Source organism: Clupea harengus, chromosome 18 (genome assembly GCF_900700415.2).
Source record: "Clupea harengus chromosome 18, Ch_v2.0.2, whole genome shotgun sequence".
NCBI classification, from domain to species: Eukaryota; Metazoa; Chordata; class Actinopteri; order Clupeiformes; family Clupeidae; genus Clupea; species Clupea harengus.
In genome coordinates, this window is record NC_045169.1 from 11,827,224 (window position 1) to 11,850,105 (window position 22,882).

Sequence of the window (22,882 nt, forward strand, 5' to 3'; positions counted from 1 at the left end):
TCTTCTCCACTCTGTCTTCTGGAGAGTGACTGTAGGTGAACAGCAGACCCACAGAGTTTGGCCCATTTTATACTCTTAGAAACATCGATAGAGGAAGTCCCCCATTGTATGTAATGTTATTCTAAGTGTTACAGGGGTGGAGCTTCCCTTTTCTGACATGGGTGGGAATCATCGAGAGCACATAAAGTCTCTTTCCAGTCATTGGTGCAAATGATCAGAGTCAGTGAAACAGTGGGGTTTGTTTGTTTTCAGTATGTCTGCATACATGTCTGTATGTCTATTCCTCCTAAAATTGCTCATGAAGTTGAAAGGTCTGTGTGAAGAATGCCATTAAGGGAAAAAAGGTACATGCAATGTTAATTACAACTTTTAGCGGCATACAAAACTGTAAATTGTAAGGGGTTGCATTTGTAAGAAAATATAATGGTTGTGATACAGTGGTGTGGTGAACATGGAGCTACTTTGCTGAAAACGAGTGTCAAGTAGGGTCAGGCAGAGAGGGCCTACGTGCAGTTTGTTTACAAATGGTGCTGGCCACCTCCTATATGTTCATTGTTCTGTCTCGGGAGAGTCCTGTCTTGTCAGGTATGTGCATTTATGTAGACCTTTAGACTGCTGATTGTTGACCTCTGCTGATTTAGAGGATTAGCAGGTCTCCTGGATATTTTGAAGAGTATTAAAACATATATCTTTGAACTCTGTCTCTGAGCTTTTTTGACCAAACCCACATTTCGACGGCAACCCGAGGCTCGGTCCATCACAAACAGCATTTATCTTACATGGTCCTGTTGTTTCTACAGTGTGTTACAGGGCAGAGTCTTGTACAATTTTCATAGAAACGTACGGTGAAAAAAGAACATGTCATTTTATAAAAATGGGATTAATTAAGCTAAGATGGATAGAATTTCGTGAGGTTTGGTTTAGAGAGGGCACACGACTGACCCATTAATCAGGGGTTTGTGTTTGTCACTGTCTGCGCAGTACAGACCCTCACCATTTCACACGTTTTGTACTCTTTCAAACACGTATGGAGGAAGTCACAGCAGCTGAGAACAGCACTAGTGAAAACAAAATCCTACTCTTTCTCTTCCTCCATGGCAGGAAAATCAGGTCATCAGGGTTTACATTTAGACAATGTAAGACATTATTCATGTCCATGACGTATACATTGTTATTATGGATGCAGTCCTGAGCTCAGTGTTTGTTAATTTAATTAAATTCAATTAATTGTATTCATATAGCGCCAAAACAACAGAATTGTCTCTAAGTGCTTTGCAGAGCCCAGGGCCTGAACCTCCTTAGAGCAAGAACAATAGCAACAGGGGCAAGGACAAACTCCCTGTTAACAGGAAGAAGAGAGTATTTGAATACACCTACAGGTGGAGAAACTACAGCAGAATCCCACAGTGAAGATAGTCTAGACCAGGAGGGGAAGAAAGAGACAAAGTGAATGTGTAGAGTTCGGCTGCTAATATACGTTTTTGCACTTAATGGATATGGTGATGAGGAACAATGTTTCCACAGCCATCGGCATTGGTGAGCAAAGGTCACGCAACCAAAATTTGGTTAGGAAACATCAATTTGATCAATAGATTAAGATATAAATTTAGGTAAACAATTAACAGTAGATAATTAAGCCACTTTATCAGTTTCAGTGTTAGCATAATATGATATAGGGACAGTGATGGAGATAATTTCCAAACACTGTTAATGACTTAAGAATATAATATTTAAGTGCCTTGTATTAAGTATTTTAATACACCTACAGGTGGAGAAACTACAGCAGCATCCCACAGTGAAGATAGTGTCACGGGGTGACCACATTTAGAGGGGGAGGAACCACACTCCAGGGAATTCGGTTCCCATGGGAAAGCTGGAAACGTAACACACTGAAGCTAGAAAGTAAACAACAGCCTAGGTGTAGCTGTTGGCGGGGATAACGTATTTCCTAAAGGATCCGTATTGAAACCGGAAGTCGTCACTTTACTCCGTTTGATTAGGACTGTTTACTTTTTCGTTGAGAAGTTGTGTTGATCGCCTGACTTTTAAACGATTTTTTATTATTAATATTTTTGTGAAGTTATACGGCTCAATACTCAATTGACTTGTTAATCGAACTTTTATGAAGTCATACAACTAAACACACAAGTGACTTGTTAACCGAACTTTTACAAAGCTATATGACCAAAACACACAGCTAGCGTGCTAATCACACCGTGTCAAATAAGCCATTAATAGTTACAAGCTAGCGTAAGCTAGCGTGCTAATCACACCGTGTCAAATAAGCTATTAATAGTTACAAGCTAGCGTAAATAAACAAATTGCCGTCTTTGCTTGTTTGTTTATTTCACATCGGGTTAAACGTCTGTTGCTCATGTCACAAAGTGATTGCACTAACTGTCCGTAACACTATGTGTAATATACAACTGCAGAACAGTTTCATCCCCAGGGCCATTACAGAACTAAATAATCACACAACCCTCATACCCTCCACCCAGCACAACTGCACTTTTTTTAGTGGTTGCACAAACAAATTTCATTGTGTATCTAATGCACAATGACAAATAAAGTCTATTCTTCTATTCTATTCTATGCAAAACAATGTAGCACACCAATGCAAATAGCCCTGAACACCTCCTCGTATGCATCATGTTATTGAAATGAGTTCCCGAAAATGAAAAATGGTGTTTGTTTGTTTAACAAGAAGCAGACCACTGAAGCATGTTGACGTTGTCAGAGGAGTAGAAAACCTTTGTGATCGAAATGATTACCAAACAGTTTCCAACTGATGTCTTTGAAACAAATCCATTTAATTTTTGCCACAATCTCGACACATAACTGCTCTGGAATTGAAGTTATGTACTGACATCTGAGTACTTACACATTACAGCCATCAGTAGAGATATCAATAAATACATTTCACATTGATTTACAGGTTGCTTGCCTGCTTTTAAAGGGGAAAATTGAGAGAACCACAATGCCCCAGTTATAACAAGCAATGTTCATATAGCACAGTAGCTGAGCCCATGAAAACCTAGTGCAGTAATTATAATAGGTCACAAACCTTTTCTATTCATTTACGCATACATCATGACTGATCTACCCACAATTTGGCTAGTAGGTGATTCTTGGTTGCACTGGCTTGAGAGACATAGCCAGGCTGTAACGGTTCCGGACCTCTCTCTTCCCGGTAAAGTGCATTGGCTTGGTCGGAGAGGTATGAGGTGGGACGAGCTGGTACCTTTGCTGGAGACAGAGAGACGGAGAAGGAGTGCACCGCATGTTCTTGTTATCCACGTGGGAGGGAATGATCTCGGGTACACCAAGGGCACTAGTCTAATACGCAGGATGATAGACGATTTAGCGTTGATCATGTCAATTTACCCAGTTACCCAGATCGTTTTCTCCTACATCTGTGAACGCAGAGTGTGAATGAGAGGAACCTGTGACGCCCCAGGTCTGCTCGACAAGTCCAGGCGTAATGTGAATAAGTTGGTGGGTTCCTTCTTACGGCAATCGGGCATGAGTTTCTTGACTCACTCAAATATTCACCACTTCATGGCTCTTTACCGTAAGGACGGGGTTCATTTGAACACCTCGGGTAATGCAGTGTTCATGGCTAACATAATTGAACATGTCAAATTAGTCCTATCACAGTAGCCCCCTGAGCAACACAACGGTCCTTTTAAGGGCCATCCCAATGACTTATAAACAGCCTGCATTTGCGGGCTGTGTGTGCGTGTGTGCGTGCGTTTGTGCCTGTGACAGTGCTAGCTTTAGCTAACCAAACACTGTATAGTATATAGCAAGGTAGTTAGCTAACGTAAGTGACACAAGACATAAAAACATCGATGCACCCTCGCGGAAAAACAAATGAAATAGCATGGGGAGATATCAACCTCTGTTTCACAGCATTTGCGAGGATGAACCGTATTAAATGTCATCCATACAGTTTAGGCGTGTAAAGTTTATTTCCCTCAGGTAACGTCATGCACTGCCCACAACCATTTGACAGCGGACTTACCAAACACCGTATAGTACAGAACTAGGTCAATTAGCTTGCGTAAAATACTGTAATTTAAGATAACCAATACCCCAATTACCCCCAAAAACCATCGATTGTGTGTGTGTGTCTGTGAGTGCTAGCTTCAGCTAACCAACACACCGTGAGCTGCTCAAAACAATGTATTAACTAGCTAGCTAAATTAGCTCGCGTACGATACTGTAATTTAAGATAACCAATGACCTAATTATCACACAAAAAAACATCGATTGTGTGTGTTTGTGATGTGTAACATATATCCTTAATCAGTCATTCAAGTTATTAACGTTTATTTACCGCTAGCCGACACCGACACAAGGGTAATTCAATCGCTATTAATGTTGAACTTGAACTTCAACAACGTCACACAACATTAAAAGTCAGGCATCGGCATGGTTCCTAAAGAAAAAAATCAAAGGTCCTTGTCCATTTCTGTTCAGGACATGTGACAAGTTTTATCCAACCAGAGACCGGGGTAAAGTGACGATATCCGGTTTCAATACGGATCCTTTAGGAAATACGTTATCCCCGCCGACAGTAGCCATTCATTACCGTTTAGGCAAACTAGCTTCAGGTGCGCGGCAGAGAATAACTCAGCTGACCATAGTTAACCGTGTGAATGTGAGTACTTTTAAACCCCAGGTTACCGTCAGTATGCAGGCAGGCTTGGAAGAAGCAAGGACGGGAAAAAGCAGGGATTTGGAGGGGAGACGACGCCCCGATCAAAACAAGCAGACTGTTGGATGGAAGTCAAGTCAAGTGAACTTTATTTGCATACCACATTTAAATACAACAGGATTCTTTACAGCCGAAGTAAATACATTGATACACATTTTAGATAAAAAAAGGAGATAAAACAAATGAACATAGTAAACTATAGTTCATCAAATACAGAGCTCAGCATTTTAGATGACACTCCATTGATAGTGAAAAAGATATAACATTGGGTGCATTTCTGAGATTAATGGTCTATTCTAAGACCATTCATATTTTGAGTGACATCCCTATGATGGTGGAAATGAGATCATACTGAGAGCATTTCTGCCACCTGGTGTTGGATGTGTTACCAGTCATAGTTTAGTCTTAAGGGTTCCATCAAGCAGCACTATGCTCTTGATCTCAGTGTAAAGTACAATTAAAAGCAGCACAACCTTTCACTGGTTTAAATTTGTTTGTTTCTTTGGAGAAAATTCAGTCGGACAACGTAAGAACATTGTTATTTGACAGTACATTAGAAGGTGCAGTCAACGATTTTAATCCAATACAATTTTTGTCAGATAAAGCTAATTTCTCCTCAATATCCTCTAGCTGTCTCAAAAAAACGCTGGTGTTCGTACACAGTCGAGGGTCTGTAAATGGGAAACGAAGAAAGTGGCTTGGATCAGGGCATACACCTTTCCAGCCTATCAACACAATGCTTCAGGAGCACGGAAGAGAGGGGTGTAATTTGATTGGCTGTGACCTCAAATATCAACAACCTTTCACTAGATACACAGATTCACAGACTACACAAACTTTGAATTACTTGTTTTGATCATACCATTGAGGTGGTGGAGACTATAGATGAATAACACTCCTCAAAGTGTAAATTAATAAAAAAAAACACATAGAAGGAAATTATTATCATTTATGAAGTGCAGGCAGTAGGACTGATGATATTTAGTGGAGATGCGTTTTTGCCACCAGAATTATTAGTATATGGACTTAAAAATGGATAGATTTTCTCCTTGAAAGAGACACCCCGGAAAGAGTAGAGTAGACTACATCTGTCTGCATCATAAAAGGAGACCAAACCTGCCTCATAATCCACAAACACCCCCACCCTCTCTGGCTTCTCTTTAAGAGAGAGTACAACAGAGGGATCAGTTAGTGCTTCATACCTATCCCCATTTATAAGCTTCATTGTCCAGTATCCATTCTTAGGGCTCAGGACAACGCGACCCTTCCGGTTAACGGACTCTCTGGCTACTCCTAATGCCCATGATGTCTTCCCACTGACCTCAACCTCATAGTAAAATCTACTAGAGGTGAACCCCTGCTTTCCAAGAACACAAACAATAGGATCGAAGCGTTTGCGGTTGTATGGGAAATTCTGCGGTGTGTCGACATGCCTCACTTGTTTCCCATCAGCAGACAAGATGAGGTTGTTTTCAGCTGTGTCAGGATCCAGAGTCACATCCACTGCAAGAGTAAAGACACATGTCAGTATAGTTGCAAGCGGCGACCATCAGGGTCCAAGCAGGTTTTGTGAGGCACTCAAACTGGCAAAAGGTTGGAGGACTTGACAACTTCAATAGCTTAAAGAAGGCATTGGCACTTTAGGAAATGTGAGCAAAGTACAATTTCAAATTTTTGGCTTAATCAGTTCTTGAGATGTCGCATAAGTGTAAGTATACCTAATTTCAGATTTTTAGCTGAAGCGGTTCTTGAGATAGTGACATGTGTCAGTTGTAGCGCCCCCTATGGATGAATTTTCACAAAATGTGGTGTTTGTCCATTTGAAAAATAAGAATCTGAAAAAACTAAATGGATCTTTTTTGCCTTCTAACAGACAGTAGGTAACAAGCACATTGCTATGATTCCAATATGCTTACAGATGAAACGAAAAGGATGTTTTCATGGCCATGGCCATGTCAAGACATACCTGCATACTTTGTAATCTCCATTCCTGTATTAAAGAAAGGGAGAGAATTCTTCAGATATGTCCCTCGGTTCTATACTCAGGTTAATGCTAGTAGGGCATTTCAATATAAACAGCTACAGAAATTTTACCATGAACATGAATTTGACAACCCCTACAAGGGTGAATCTTACTGAACAAAAAAAAACATATTTATAGTGCCTAACATAACATCCTTACCACCTTTAAAGGTCAACAAAAGACTTACAAAATATTTACTTTCTATTTAGATTATCTTTTTGAAGGTGAATCATCCAGTAACACATCAGCTAAGTATGAAATAATATTTGCATTCAGACATAATTTAAGACCTAAAGCCGATTCAACCAGATCTGGACACTCACTCAGGTTACAAAGTCTCTTCTGCAGTTCATCCTTCTCGGCAGCCATGGTGTGGAATTTGTCCTGTAACTGGGATTTCTCTCTAATCAAGTTGTTATAACTGGTCTGTAACTGGGATTTCTCTTTATTCAGGTTGTTGTAACTGGTCTGTAACTGGGATTTCTCTCTATTCAGGTTGTTGTAACTGGTCTGTAACTGGGATTTCTCTCTATTCAGGTTGTTGTAACTGGCCTGTAACTGGGATTTCTCTTTATTCAGCTTGTTATAAGTGGTCTGTAAATTGGTATTGCCATTTGTCAAGTTGTTGTTGCTGTTCTGTAACTGGGATTTTTCTCTGTTGAGTTTGTTATATTTTTCCTGTAACTGAGATCTTTCTTGATTCAGACTGTTGTAACTGGCCTGCAACTCAGATTTCTCTCTATTCAGGTTGTTATAATTGTACTGTAACTGGGATTTCTCTCTATTCAGGTTGTTATAACTGGTCTGTAAGTTGGTATTTCCATTTGTCAAGTTGTTATATCTATCCAGTAACTGGGACCTTTCTTGATTCAGACTGTTGTAACTGGCCTGCAACTCAGATTTCTCTCTATTCAGGTTGTTGTAACTGGTCTGTAACTGGGATTTCTCTCTATTCAGGTTGTTGTAACTGGCCTGTAACTGGGATTTCTCTTTATTCAGCTTGTTATAAGTGGTCTGTAAATTGGTATTGCCATTTGTCAAGTTGTTGTTGCTGTTCTGTAACTGGGATTTTTCTCTGTTGAGTTTGTTATATTTTTCCTGTAACTGAGATCTTTCTTGATTCAGACTGTTGTAACTGGCCTGCAACTCAGATTTATCTCTATTCAGGTTGTTATAATTGTACTGTAACTGGGATTTCTCTCTATTCAGGTTGTTATAACTGGTCTGTAAGTTGGTATTTCCATTTGTCAAGTTGTTATATCTATCCAGTAACTGGGACCTTTCTTGATTCAGACTGTTGTAACTGGCCTGCAACTCAGATTTCTCTCTATTCAGGTTGTTATAATTGTACTGCAACTCTGATTTCTCTCTATTCAGGTTGGTGAAGCTGGATTTTAACTGGTAATTTTCTCTGTTCAGATCGTCCCAGTTGGTCTGTAATGTGGATTTCTCTCTGGCAATGTTGTTGTGACTGGTCTGTAACTGGGAATTCTCTTCAGTTAGGTTGTTGTATCCTGTTTGCAGTTGTGATTTCTCCCTGAGGAGGTTATGGTAACTGCTCTGTAAACTTGATTTATCTGTATTTAAACGGTCATTACTGGTTTGCAATTCTGATTTTTCTCTATTTATCTGATCATAGCTGCCCTGCAACTGGAGTTTCTCTCTGCTGAGATTGCTGTAACTGGTCTGCAGTTGGGATTTCTCTGTTTTGAGGTTGTTGTAAGTAATCTGTAGCTGTTGGTATTCTATGGTCATGTTGTCGTAACTTGACTGCATCTGTAGTTTCTCTTTGTAGCTGGTCTGTAACTGTTTGTTCTCCATCATTTTGAAACTGAGAAGTGCGATGGCAGACAGCAGGAGAGCACACAGCAGACCCAGACACACAGCAGCCCTCTTCCAGCGTCCTAAAGATGGGAGAGAGTAAAACTAAATGACAGGTAGGAATATACTTCATAATGGGAGTTTGAGACTCCATCTCACTACACAGTTTTATATAATTTAAAACGAGTTTTCTGTTATCAAAAACAAGAAAATGATTGCATAGGTTCAGTCTTTGCGTTGACATACAGTACATTAAATTAAAACAAATTAGGTATTTTAGTATAGAAGTTCAAAACAGAGTTGCTTCTGAAATCAAAAGCAGAAAATAATTGCAGTTAATGTTTAGACATGATGATATTACCTGGCTTTGCAAAACATTTTCTGTATCCAGTTCTGCATTCTGACACATTTCTCAATCAATGATTCAATGTCTGAATACTATGTGATAAGTACTGCAAAATTCCATTAGTATTGCGGTTGAAAATGCTTAAAGACTGTTGCTATCATATATAAGAAGACAATATTTTGTTTTCATGTATGTTTTCATACCTCCTAATTTACTCTTTCACTTCTCATCTTTCTACTTTTATTTTGCTTCATCACCAATTATGTTTAATATTTTGTTTAATTAAAACAATGGGATACAGTTGAACTCAATTACAAATTATTTTACCTAAAAAATTTACCTCAAAACTCATACAAGCTGCTAATCATGAAACAAGGTCAGCGTTCTAAGCATTTGTAATCTTTGCAAGGATGAACCATGAGTTCATGATTTCCCCTGATTATAAATTTATATTTAGAAATTCATATTCACCAGAGTGTTGAGGACTTCCAAATTCTCCAAATTTTGCTCCATCCCCAATGATATCTAACATATTGTTTTAATTTAAACAATGGGACACATTAGAACTCAATTATAATTTCATTTTACTTAAAAAATATCAATGAAATCATGAAACAAGGTCAGCGTTCTTAGTATTTGTAATCTTTGCAAGGATGAACCATGAGTTCATGAGTTCCCCTGATTATAAATGTATATTTAAAAATTCATATTCACCAGAGGCTTGAGGATTTGGGGCTTCCAAATTCTCTCTGGAGTTTGAAGTCTTGCAGGGAAACTCCAGAGGTGTAAAGTAACGAATTACTTTTACTCACGTTACTGTAATTGAGTAGTTTTTTTGTGTACTTTGTAATTTTTAAGTAGTTTTTTAAATCGGTAATTTTACTTTTACTTAAGTAGATTTTGACTGAAGTATTGTACTTCGCTACATTGGAAATTACATCCGTTACTGAGTAAAAAAAAAAACATAGTTCAAGGCAGGAATCGCGCACCACAATGCTCACTGCAGTGGTGGATGCTGCATAGAGTGGATGATGGAGTCGATGCAAGGCGCCAGTACGGTGCCGAGTCACGAGAGATATATATGGAGGAAGATGATAGTGCGGACTACCAACAAGCTGCGGACCACCAACAAGCTGAAGCACCGAACTTTCCGCCAGTTGAAATTAAAGAAGATGAAGAAAACGCGTGGCCACATCTCAGCAAGCAGTTTGCCTTCCAACGTAAAAGAGGCAACAGCTATATGCTGTGTAAACTGTGCCTAATCCGTCAGTCAGAACTTTCTGCTTATACAAATTCATCTTCAAATCTGCGCAAGCATGTGTTGGTAAGTACAGTATTTGTCCCTTTCCATTAGTAGTTCAGACAGCGTTTTTGTCATTTAGTTAGCTTTGCTCCATTAAGCAAAATATGCGTTTCATGGCACTAGTAGGTAGTAGCCTAATTTTGGCTAGCACTTGCAACCGACCTGAGTATGCTAACGTCGACAGCGGTCATCCAATAGACTAATAATACCATTCCTGTCTTCCATTCGTTTCAGGTCATAGAATTATTATGTTCAGTCTCTCATATTGTGTTAAAAACTGCAGATCAGTCATCAGCAATGAAATACACCACATAAACTGATATTAGGCTAATCATTTGGCTGCCTCCCATGCCTTGAAACAGAACAATGTGAATGCGCACACCATCGTTTTCAGACAGTTGGACAAGTCAATGTGAATGTCGTTATCTGCAATTTATCACGATGTTTAGTCAGATATTGATAACGATAAGTGGTGGCTTTGCAACGTGCACGTCTTTCATGTTCATGCTAAGGGGTCCCGGTTAGCAAGAATTGAGGATTATGAATTGTGATGCATGTAGAAATAGAAAATAATGCTATAATTCTGTATACTGTAGGTCTGTCATCTCAAGTAGCTATTTATAGCTATTTCTGTGTTATGATGCACTCTTGAATCTTGATGGCAGCTCAATACTTAATTGTCAGAAATGTTGTTTGTCATTCTACAGGTCTAGTCTATGTCAGACAACACCTTGACCGGATGTTGGAGGCTGGAGCAAGTTGGACAACATTCATCAGATGAAGATGATTTATTTTCCTCAATGAAGTCCAGAAGGTACAGGGGAGTTAGAAGGGTACCTAGCCTGTGTCTCAGTCAATATGGATCTGCTGAACGCCTTTCAGAATATCAAAAAACTGTCCCTGAAACTCAATACTGGCCTACCTGCCTCGGCCACCTGCGAGCGACTCTTCAGCTGTGCTGGATTGCTGTTCAATGCAAAGCTAGCCCGGATGAACTCTACTCATCTTGAAAATCAGCTGCTGCTCAAACTCAACAAGAAGTTTGTAGACTAATGCTCTAAAGGTGGACACAAGTAAAGTAACCAAAGTTTAAGTGGGGCAGCGGTATTTTAACTTTTTATTTTAGCTGTCATGTCTTGACATGTCCTCCCAAAAGTTCTTAAATGTTGTGTTGACATGTTTAATGTTTGACATGTTTAATGTCATTGCACTTATATTTCTAAAGATTCTCCTTTAATAAAAAATAACTAGTTTTTGTATTGGATTTATGACCCCTTGTCCTTTTTTGCACTATATAGGAGCGGCCCCCATCAAGTTGTTGAAAGTAACTAAGTAACTTTTACTTAAAGTACATTTTAAATTAACTACTTTTTACTTTTACTTGAGTAGATTTTTAGATGGGTAATTTTACTTGTACTTAAGTAAAATTTCATCAAAGTAATTGTACTTTTACTTGAGTACAACATTTCAGTACTTTTTACACCTCTGGGAAACTCGCCAGTGTCTGTTTCTTCATGTTTGTCCATAGAGGTTCTGTTGACTCCATCATCGTCTAATTGTGGATAGATGCCCTCAGTCATCTCCATTCTGCCCTGCTCCTCTCTACCGGCTGCTCAGATGATCATGAGATCTTCTCCACTCTGTCTTCTGGAGAGTGACTGTAGGTAAACAGCAGACCCACAGTGTTTGGCCCATTTTATACTCTTAGAAACATGGATAGAGGAAGTCCTAGCAGCTGACAACATCAGCAAAATACATTTAGTCTCCATTCAGTCTAGAGTTCATGTTCAGACATTGGTGGACACGTGTCATGTTTATGTTCAGGCCCTGTCAATGTGTGAGAAATTACGAGACTTCACTCGTTAAGGCAAGCGGCCATCTTAAACACACGTCAGAAGGGAGGTTACTTGGTTTCATTGTACAGGTCACTAAAGTAACTGACTGACTAAAACCTCCCTGATGTGGCAGATTGAAATGGAAAGGAATGGTCAGCAGAATCACATGTTCCTGGACTGTAGTCCAATGACCCTATTCACCCGTAAAGTTTAATCAAGTATACAGCTGGGTCATCTGGTTCAAACTTCACAGTGGTATGCCTTACACATAGGCTACCTCTTTGCATACCTTTCTAGATGTCAAATGCCAACACCATTTGTACTGTGAATGCCACTAAGAATACAGTATGTCTGCATACATGTCTGTATGTCTGTTCCTGGGTGAATCCGGCAGCAGTAATTCTGCTAAACTGCAGAAAACTAAAGGTCCAGCATCCGCGAAAACCCAATCCTTCTCTCTTTCTTCCTCGTTGGAGAAATATCAGGTCATCAGGGTTTACATTTAGACAATGTAAGATATTGTATATCTTCATATGGTACATTTTCATTAATGATGCAGTGCTGAGCTCAGTCTTTGTATGTTCAATACAATGGACCTCTCTCTCTCTCTCTCTCTCTCTGTGTGTGTGTGTGTGTGTGTGTGTGTGTGTGTGCGTGTGTTTGTGTGTGTGTGTGTGTGTGTGTGTGTGTGTGTGTGTGTGTGTGTGTGTGTGTGTGTGTGTGTGTGTGTGTGTGTGCCAGCATAGTGAAACAAGGATGGAGGAAGTCACAGTAACTGAGAACATCAGCAAAAACACATTTACACTAAAACTCCATCTTTCTCTCTTCCTCTGTGGGAGAAGACTCAGTTAAGAATCAGAGTTCACCGTCAGACAATGTTGGACATTTGTGTGTGCGTGTGTTTAGAAGGAAGGTCTCTTGGGTTCAGTGTTTAATCAGTTGAGGTATTTGACTGACTAAACCTCGCTCTTGACATACCTCACAGAGGGAAAAGGGCATACCTGCCGAGGAGAGGTCACACCACTGGTACACTATACAGGATCCCGTGTGTCTGTGTGTCTGTTTGTGTGTTTGTGTGTGTGTGTCTGTGTGTGTGTGTTTGTGTGTGTGTGAGAGAGAGAGTAAAGGAAGGACTCTTGGGTTGTGAATTCACACAATGTAAAATTATTTAAAGTATCTGACTGACTTAAACCTACCTGATGTAGCAGATGGACTTTACTTTAGTCCCATTGCCTATTTCACATTTAGACAACACCATTTAATGTCAATGTAGAGTACAATTAAACCAGCATTTAGTTCGTCTCGTTCTCGTTCAACCTTATGCAGTACTCCACATTTCCAAAGGTGGCTTCAAAACACCAACTGACTAAACTCGCTCAATTATGGCGAAACTCATATTATTGTCAAACTAAATGTTCAACTCCGTTACAGTTGCACACCTATTATACCTACAAAAATATTTGGGACATTTTTTGTGTCCTGAATTTTCAGCTGGCTGCCTATTAGTTAATCCGGCACTGCTGAGCAGCCTTTGGGATCCTGCAATTCGTCCACAAGGCAAAGCGAGAAAAGCGGCAGGCATCAGAGAGCTACGGGAAAGCTCTGCAGTTTGAATTTAACAATGACGAGTATCTCAGCGCCCAGTGTGACCTTCGGTAGTCTTTGCAGGAATTCTTCCTCCGTGTCACATTGAGACAAAAAAACTCCACAGCCGGAATAGCTCCAAACTACTACACAGGACATACATGTAGTCTATATCTTGCCACATCTAATATCTGAAACTTGGCTATTGTGACTGCAGTCATTTGTGTGCTGGTGCACATCTGGTAGGAAGATTGAGCCTACTGTCATGCAGTTGATCATCATAATGTCATGCATTCTCACAATAGACTGCTTACTATACTGAGTTACTTTGCACTTAATGTTTTCGAAATGAAGATTTGTCACCAATTTGTAATTTGAAGGTGTTTGTTTTTATAGATTCAGTGGTTTCGGATGCACTTGGACGGATGTTTAATTTCAAAGTAAGACTATAAAAAAGGTTTTTGCACAAAGATGATAGCTTGAAAATGTTCACCATTCCTGAAAAGTGCACAACAGTCCTCTCTGTCTGTAATTGCTATTGCTATTAAAACATGTTTTCTACACATAGTACCACGTCAGAAATAGACACAGCAAATGGTATGACCTGTTGTTAATTTATTTGTAAATATAGATTATTTGATCATTACGTTTCAAAACCATTAAAGCGATGCTAACCACCATATGCATCTTTTGTGTATTAGCCTCCTTTTGTCTGCTTTAACACTTGGGAGTCCAAGACTCTTTTAGGTGGTCTGACATGCTTTGATGCTTTTGTATATTTCCCCTAACTAAAAACATTGAGGCAAAAGTGGCATGTATGATTATATTGTAGAAGACCTGAGCAATAATAACATGAGAGTAAAAGGAATGTAGTAGAACAATTTTTTTTACTTAAATCAAATCAAAACCTACCCTTACAAAAACTTAAATATTCCCCACGGGACCTCGTAGACCTAACTTTTCAAGGATTCAACATTTGTCCAGAAGGGGGCAGTGTGTTCCATTGTGCCAACTACATGCAGTGTGGGTTATTGTAAAGTGCCACTATTATCTAGATCAGATTGAAAAACTCTTTAACTATATAGACCAACCTAGAATAATATGCTCTGAATTCAACTGTGAGAACAATGTTCATACATATATATTCCAAGAGGAACAGGCTAAGTTTTTTCCATCTTCTTTTCTGACATTGTTTGCCATCATGCTGATTTGTAACAGCGCTCTACTGCCCTCATGTGAAAAAAATGGATTAAGCAGTAAATATGAAACACACAGTGGACCTATGGTAAATCAGTGAGAGATTTTCAGTGGATGTATACAATAGAGTATGAACATTTTAGTTTTAGCATTTTGTATTAAGTTCGAACATATTTTAAACAAATGATACAAGGTCAAACTGTGGAGTTGTACCATGCTTAAGGTAACTGACTGATTAAAACCCTCCTGATGAGACAGATGAAGATGGAAAGGAATAGTAGTAGCAGAAATGGCATAATAATGTTCCTGTACTGTAGTTTCATGGCCTCATTCACAGGTAAAAGTTTGAAGTTTAAAAAGTTTAGACATGAGTCGCGGTATGAGCGGTGCAGAGTGAAGTCACATTCCTTTGAGCTCCTCATCAGAATCGTTCATTTTGTATATATTAGCTATATTTTGAATTGTACATTTTTGATAGTCTTACTTTAAATAATTCTGCGTATTTTGGAAACACTACGACCACATTTTTGCGCCTGATATCTTAGTTTTTCCATCTGAACATGGCAACTCAACAAAAACGCGCCACTGCTAATGCCACTGCTAAGGCTAAATCGAGACCAGAGGCGAATCATCTGATACCATTCTAGATGCGATCCGATGCCTAAGGGACGACCTGCTGAAAAAAATGGACGACAATGCCAAGACGCAGTCCTTGGAACTGAAACAGCAAATCTCCCAGCTGAGAAGTAGCATTGAGCATGTTAGCAGCAGGACTAGGACGCTCGAGGGCACGGTGGAGAGCCTGCAGTCCGCGTGCAATGGCCACTCAGACATAATCGCTGAATTGGGGGAGCAAGTTAAGCAGCTGACAAGGGCAGTGTCAGATAAAAATGAGGATCTTGAGGCCAGATCAAGGAGGTGCAATCTCCGTATCACTGGAGTGAAAGAGGGACGGGAGGCGAAGAAAGCACCTGTAGCTTTTATTGCAGGGTTGCTGAAGGTCACGCTGGGGCTGGACAGCCCGCCAACACTGGACAGGTCACACCGGACCCTGCGCGAAGGCCCAGGAGATGAGGAACCACCCCGTGCCTTTGTGATTAAGTGCTGTCGGTAGGGAAAACGTATGCCTAAGGAATGTGTATTGAAACCGGATCTCGTCACTTTAATCCGGTCTCTGGTTGGATAAAACTTTTCAACAGAAATGGACAAGGACCTTTGATTTATTCTTTAGGAACCATGCCGATGCCTGACTTTTAATGTTGTGTGACGTTGTTGAAGTTCAAGTTCAACATTAATAGCGATTGAATTATCCTTGTGTCGTGTAATCGCTAGCGGTAAATAAACGTTAATAACTTGAATGACTGAATAAGGATATATGTTACACATCACAAACACACGTAATCGATGGGTTTTGGGGGAAATTAGGTAATTGGTTAGCCTAAATTGCAGTGTCTTAGGCGAGCTAATTGACCTGGCTAGCTATAGCGGAATTAACAGTGCTAGCTTTGTGTTTGGTCATATAGCTTCGTAAAAGTTCGGTTAACAAGTCACTTATGTGTTTAGTTGTATGACTTCGTAAAAGTTCGGTTAACAAGTCAATTGAGCATTAAGCCACCTGACTATAATGGGTCTATTCATATTAGCATGCTGACGTTATACTTATTAGCAGCGAGGCTAGCTAGCTACTATGTGTTCCAATGGATTGTTGGTCTAAGCGTTAGCTTCAGTTAAGTCCTGCAATACTCTGCAACATTCGTGTACCACATGAACAACTAACCGAGTCAATGTAGACATAGGTTAACAAGTCACTTGTGTGTTTAGTTGTATGACTTCGTAAAAGTTCGGTTAACAAGTCAATTGAGCATTAAGCCACCTGACTATAATGGGTCTATTCATATCAGCATGCTAACGTTAGACTTATTAGCAGCGAGGCTAGCTAGCTACTATGTGTTCCAATGGATTGTTGGTCTAAGCGTTAGCTTCAGTTAAGACCTACGTGTACCACATGAACAACTAACCGAGTCAATGTAGACATATAAAAAGTTGTGTAGATAGCTTTATTCACATAAGCCGTATAACTTCACAAAAATAATAATAATTTAAAGAAAACCGATCGTTTGCATGTCAGGCGATCAACACAACTTCTCAACTAAAAAGTAAAGGTCCTTGTCCATTTCTGTTGAAAAGTTTTATCCAACCAGAGACCGGATTAAAGTGACGACATCCGGTTTTAATACACATTCCTTAGCCATACGTTTTCCCTACCGACAGCCTGCCTTGGTGCTGACGTTAGCTCCCGCCTATTTAGCTTAGCCAATAAGGCTAGCTAGCTACTAGCAGTAAATGTGATGTTTTTTTTTAATTTTTTTATTAATATCCCTCACGTCAAGTTTCCTGACGTTACGCCTGGCAGTAGGCACTGTTTATCTGACGTTCTCTTGTTATTTCATCATTTTATAGTAGTGAAGATATTTAGTAATAATTAACATTGCAATTCTGAATAAAAAGTTTAGACATGGCCTCGTTCACGTGTAAAAGTTTAAAGTTTAAAAAGTTTAGACATTTGTATTTGTACATGCAAATTTAAGTAAAAAGTCCTTGTGAAGAGTCTTGTGTTTATTATGATTTGTGTGTGTGTGTGTGAAAACTAAACCAGTTGTGTTCAAAAGGTTCAAAAACGACATTAAAATTGCTCATACAAATACAGTTGAAAAGCCCCTGGAATGATTCCATTCAGGTTGAAAAGCTACATGCAATGTTTATTTCAACTTTAAACGGCATAAAAAAATTGTAAATTGTAAGTGGTTACATTTAACGTACATAAAAAAGAACATGCAATTATATAAAAATGGGATTTATTAGGCTAACAAAGACACAATTTCATGAGGTTTGGCACTCGACTGACCCATTGATCAGGGGCTTTTGTTTGTCACTGTCAGCGTAGTATAGACCCACACCATTTGACATGTTCTGTACTTTTAGAAACACGTATGGAGGAAGAAGAAGAATCACGTGTGGCTGTACTTTAGTCCCATTGCCTAGTTCACATGAAGACATCATTATTTAATGTCGGTGTAGAGTACAATTAAACCAGCACTTAACTTCTTTTACCTTTGAGAGTAGTTTATTTTTAGAATATTCAATCAAATACAAAACTCGGCATTTTGGTTGACATTCCTATGACAAGTGAAAATGAGATGAAATTGGATGCATTTCTGCCAACTAGGGGTGGATTTGATTGTTGGATGGAAGTCAAGTCAAGTCAAATTAACCCTATTTATGTAACACATTTAAAAACAACAGCAGTTGTACCAAAGTGCTTTACATCTGAGGTAAATACATTGATGAAAACTTTAGATAATAAATGAAGGAGGAAACAGGAAATTAACAAATAAAACAAGTAAAAATAAATAAAAGAAGAGGAAATAATCAAAAGTGAATAATGATGAAAAATACTAGAAATTCAATAGAAGACCACAATTAAAAGTGATGAGTAAAAGCAGTAAAAAATTATAAAACATAATGAAATACCAGCAAGTTAACATTCATTTTGGGCATGTAATTTGAGTCATGATAATCAGAGGAGATGAGTTTTTGCCACCATCATGAAGACCTGGACTAAAAAATGGATAGATTTTCTCCTTGAAAGAGACACCCCGGAAAGAGTAGATTAGATTCCATCTGTCTGCATCATAAAAAGAGACCAAACCTGCGTCATAATCCACAAACACCCCCACCCTCTCTGGCTTCTCTCTGAGGGAGAGAACCACAGAGGGACCAGCTATTGCCTTATACTCATCCCCATTTCTCAGCCATATTGTCCAGTATCCATTGACAGGTGACAGGACACGGGGTCTCTTCCTGTTAATGGACTCTCTGGCTACTCCTAATGTCCATGCAGTCTTCCTACTGACCTCAACCTCATAGTAAAATCTACCAGAGGTGAACCCCTGCTTTCCAGGAACATTAACAACACGATCAAAGCGCTTAGGGTTGTCAGGACGATTCTGTGGTGAGTCACTATCCCTCACTTGTTTCCCATCAGCAGACAGGATGAGGTCCTTGTGAGCTGTATCAGGATCCAGAGTCACATCCACTGCAAGAGAGTAAAACACATGTAAATAACGTTGCAAGAAGCGACCATCAGGGTCCAAGCAGGTTTTGTGAGGCACCCAATCTGGCAAAAGGTTGGAGGAATTGACTGTTTCAAAAGCTTAAAGAAGACATTGGCACTTGGGTAATGTATAAGTACTGTTACATATGTCTTGTATGTATACATGTTTTAGGCCTACATGTATTGTGTTCTGTGTTGTCGGTTTGTGTTGTTGAGCTATGAACCAAAATGTGAATGTGATTATTACTTTTGCAAATTTGTTTTATATTTGGTACATAGCTTCTATGTCCCATTCTGACATAATAATCCTATGAAATTTCATGAAGATCGTCCATTCAATCTGGCAAATATTGACCGCTGAAATTTGATGAGTGAGCCAATTTGTAAGGTCTGTGTTCTGTCCGTGTTTAATTTCTGCGTTTGTCTCCCTTGTGTTGTCACATGTTTGTTCCCTTTTCTTGTCCTCGTGCTTCCTTGTTCCCGCCATGTGCTTTCCTATGTTTGTTTGTCTATGCCATGTGCCCTCTTGTTGTTGTCCGTGTCTCCACCCCTCACCTGTTCCCAATCTCCCGGTTTGTTTGTATTATTGGTTTCACCTGTGTCTTGTTAATTCCCCTTGTTTAGTCCACCTGTGTCTTTGTCTGCCCCGCCTTGATTGTTCTCACCTGTCCCTCGTTATCTGTTGCCTGTGTGTATATATAGTCCTTGTTTTCTTGTTTCTCGGTGCGTCTTTGTAAATTGTTGTTACCTGGTATGTTCCTTGTTTTTGCCGCTGTTCCTCGTGTTACTAGCGATTAGCGATTCCGCCTTGTTAAAGTGATTACTCGTGCTTCTGACCTCTGCCTGTACTACGACTATTCTCCTGCCTATTCCCTGTTTGGATTTGTTTGCTATTCTTGGACTGCCTACCTGTGTACCGAACCCGGCTAGTAAAACGTTTCACCATTTCAATCTACCCCTGTGCTGAGTCGTGCATTTGAGTCCTGCACATCACTCACCATTCGTAACACAATTGACACTAGCAAATGGGGCCAAGTGTAAGTATACCAAATTTCAGATTCTTAGTTGAAGCGGTTCTTGAGAAAGTGACATGTCAGTTGAAGGGGCCCCTATGGAGGAATTTTCACAAAATGCGGTGTTTGCCCAAATAATCTTGTAGTGCGAGTGAGTATCAAGGTTTGTTCATTTGAAAAATAAGAATCTGAACAAACGAAATTGAGCTTTTTTGCATTCTTACAGACAGTGGGAACAAACACATTGCTATTATTCCAATATACAAACAGATGAAACGAAAATTATGTTTTCAAGGCCATGGCAAGACATACCTGCATACTTTGTAATCTCCATTCCTGTGTTAACCCTCCTATTATGTTTGGGGTCAATTTGACCCCATTCAATGTTTAACGTCTCTAAATAAATGTTTGACATCATTTTTTTTGCTTCATATTTAATGACTTTTCCTAATTTAATGGGGACAACTGGGTAAAGACAAAATTAACATGATATGTTTTCAATGATCTGTACACATACTGTACGCATAGGTGTTGTTTGGAGTCAATTTGACCCCAGGCTGTTTTAATTGTATAAAATATACAAGAAATATCAACTTTTTTCATCACATTGTTACTTTTCTTGATAAAAGAAATAGTTTCTTACTCCAAATGTTATAGATAGCAACAATATGTACTTAGAAATAATATGAAGCCATAAAAACACCAGAAGGATATCTCTTTCCAATTTTAGGTCAATCAGTGAGATTTTATGGGGATCTGCATATTTCTCCATAGTCGCGTAACATGTATTCTGGATGTATAAAGAGGGTGGGTGGGGGTATTGTTTTATTTTTAAGGGCTATTTAGGTAGTCAACAAACACACCTAAAGTACCTGACACAAAAACTTCGGTAAAAAAAAAAGAATTATGATAATTTTTTGGAGGTTTAAATTGCTGGGGTCAAATTGACCCCAAGCATAATAGATGTGGGTAAAATTTGAACATAATAGGAGGGTTAAAGAAAGGAAGAAAATTATTCAGATATGTCCCTCGGTTGTATACTCAGCTTAATGTTAGTAAGGAATTTAAATATTAACATGTACAGACATTTCACGAATATGAATATTTAAATTCTACCATCAATATGAATTTGACAACCCCTACAAGGGTGAAGTTGACTGATCAAAAAACATCTTTATAGTGCGTAACATAGCATCCTTACCACCTTTAAAGGTCAACAAAAGATTTGCAAAAGATTTACTTTCTATTTAGATGATCCTTTTAGATGATCCTTTTAGATTTACTTTCTATTTAGATGATCCTTTTGCTTTCTATTTAGATGATCCTTTTGCTTTCTTGCCTTTAAAGGTGGTAAGGATGCTATGTTACGCATGTTATGCTATGTTTAAGGGCTATTTAGGTAGTCAACAAACACACCTAAAGTACCTGACACAAAAACTTCGGTAAAAAAAAAAGAATTATGATAATTTTTTGGAGGTTTAAATTGCTGGGGTCAAATTGACCCCAAGCATAATAGATGTGGGTAAAATTTGAACATAATAGGAGGGTTAAAGAAAGGAAGAAAATTATTCAGATATGTCCCTCGGTTGTATACTCAGCTTAATGTTAGTAAGGAATTTAAATATTAACATGTACAGACATTTCACGAATATGAATATTTAAATTCTACCATCAATATGAATTTGACAACCCCTACAAGGGTGAAGTTGACTGATCAAAAAACATCTTTATAGTGCGTAACATAGCATCCTTACCACCTTTAAAGGTCAACAAAAGATTTGCAAAAGATTTACTTTCTATTTAGATGATCCTTTTGCTTTCTTAGAGACAGTGGTAACAAGCACATTGCTATTATTGCAAAATACTAACAAATTAAGCAACAAAAGGATGTTTTCATGGCCATGGCAAGACATGCATACTTTATAATCTCCATTCCTGTGTTAAAAAAGGAAGAAAATTCTTCAGATATGCCCCTCAGTTGTATATTCAGCCTAATGCTAGTAGGGGATTTAAATATAAACATCTAAAGAAATTCTACTATCAACATTAATTCGACAACCCCTAAAACGGTGAAGTTGACTGATCAAAAAATATCTTTACAGTGCCTAACATAACATCCAAAAGGTTGACAAAAGACTATTATTATGTGCACTCACTGAACTCAACTCTGAATTGTCATTTTGAAGGTGAAGCATCCAGTAACACATCAGCTAAATATGAAATTATATTTGCATTCAGACATAACTCTACCATACAAGTTTACTTCAAAAGCCGATTCAACCAGATCTAGACACACTCAGGTTACACAGTCTCTTCTGCAGTTTATCCTTCTCGGCAGCCATGGTGTGGAATTTGTCCTGCAACTGGGATTTCTCTCTATTCAGGTTGCTGTAACTGGTCTGTAACTGGGATTTCTCTCTATTCAGGTTGTTGTAACTGGTCTGTAACTGGGATTTCTCCCTATTCAGGTTGTTATAACTGGTCTGTAACTGGGATTTCTCTTTATTCAGGTTACTATTACTGGTCTGTAACTGGGATTTCTCTTTATTCAGGCTGTTATAACTGGTCTGCAACTGGGATTTTACTGTATTCAGGTTGTTATAACTGTTTTCTAACTGGGATTTCTCTCTATTCAGGTTGTTGTAACTGGTCTGTAACTGGGATTTCTCCCTATTCAGGTTGTTGTAACTGGACTGTAACTGGGATTTCTCTCTTCAGGTTGTTAAAACTGGTCTGTAACTGGGATTTCTCTTTTTTCAGGTTACTATTATTGGTTTCAAACTGGGATTTCTCTCTATTCAGGCTGTTATAACTGGTCTGTAATTGGGATTTCTCTTTATTCAGGTTACTATTACTGGTTTCTAACTGGGATTTCTCTCTATTCAGGTTGTTTTAACTGGTCTGCAACTGGGATTTGACTGTATTC

At 38.8% G+C, this 22,882-nt stretch overlaps 2 protein-coding genes across 2 annotated transcripts; both read right to left on the bottom strand.

The window, feature by feature from the left end:
• Positions 1–4,797: 4,797 nt before the first annotated feature.
• LOC105907234 (zinc-binding protein A33-like) lies at positions 4,798–22,568 on the bottom strand. The gene is made up of 3 exons (XM_031585545.2): positions 22,268–22,568; positions 6,687–6,710; positions 4,798–6,223 (listed from the first exon to the last, which is right to left on the bottom strand). Exons 1-3 carry the CDS (start codon positions 22,296–22,298, stop codon positions 5,670–5,672), a joined length of 609 nt encoding a protein of 202 aa, XP_031441405.2. The 5' UTR covers positions 22,299–22,568; the 3' UTR covers positions 4,798–5,669.
• Positions 17,958–20,290, bottom strand: LOC122133730 (zinc-binding protein A33-like). Its single transcript, XM_042710430.1, has 2 exons — positions 20,269–20,290; positions 17,958–18,925 (listed from the first exon to the last, which is right to left on the bottom strand). Exons 1-2 carry the CDS (start codon positions 20,288–20,290, stop codon positions 18,375–18,377), a joined length of 573 nt encoding a protein of 190 aa, XP_042566364.1. The 3' UTR covers positions 17,958–18,374.
• Positions 22,569–22,882: the final 314 nt, after the last annotated feature.

What these genes read in the sequence shown, in the direction of transcription:
- LOC105907234 (XM_031585545.2), bottom strand. Translation starts at nt 22,298, where the DNA reads ATGGCTGCCGAGAAGGATAAACTGCAGAAGA. An exon ending in GAAGGATAAACTGCAGAAGA is followed by an intron (nt 6,711 to 22,267) that starts GACTGTGTAACC and finishes TCTTTAATACAG; the next exon opens with GAATGGAGATTACAAAGTAT. An exon ending in GGAGATTACAAAGTATGCAG is followed by an intron (nt 6,224 to 6,686) that starts GTATGTCTTGAC and finishes TTACTCTTGCAG; the next exon opens with TGGATGTGACTCTGGATCCT.
- LOC122133730 (XM_042710430.1), bottom strand. Translation starts at nt 20,290, where the DNA reads ATGGAGATTACAAAGTATGCAG. An exon ending in GGAGATTACAAAGTATGCAG is followed by an intron (nt 18,926 to 20,268) that starts GTATGTCTTGCC and finishes ACTCTCTTGCAG; the next exon opens with TGGATGTGACTCTGGATCCT.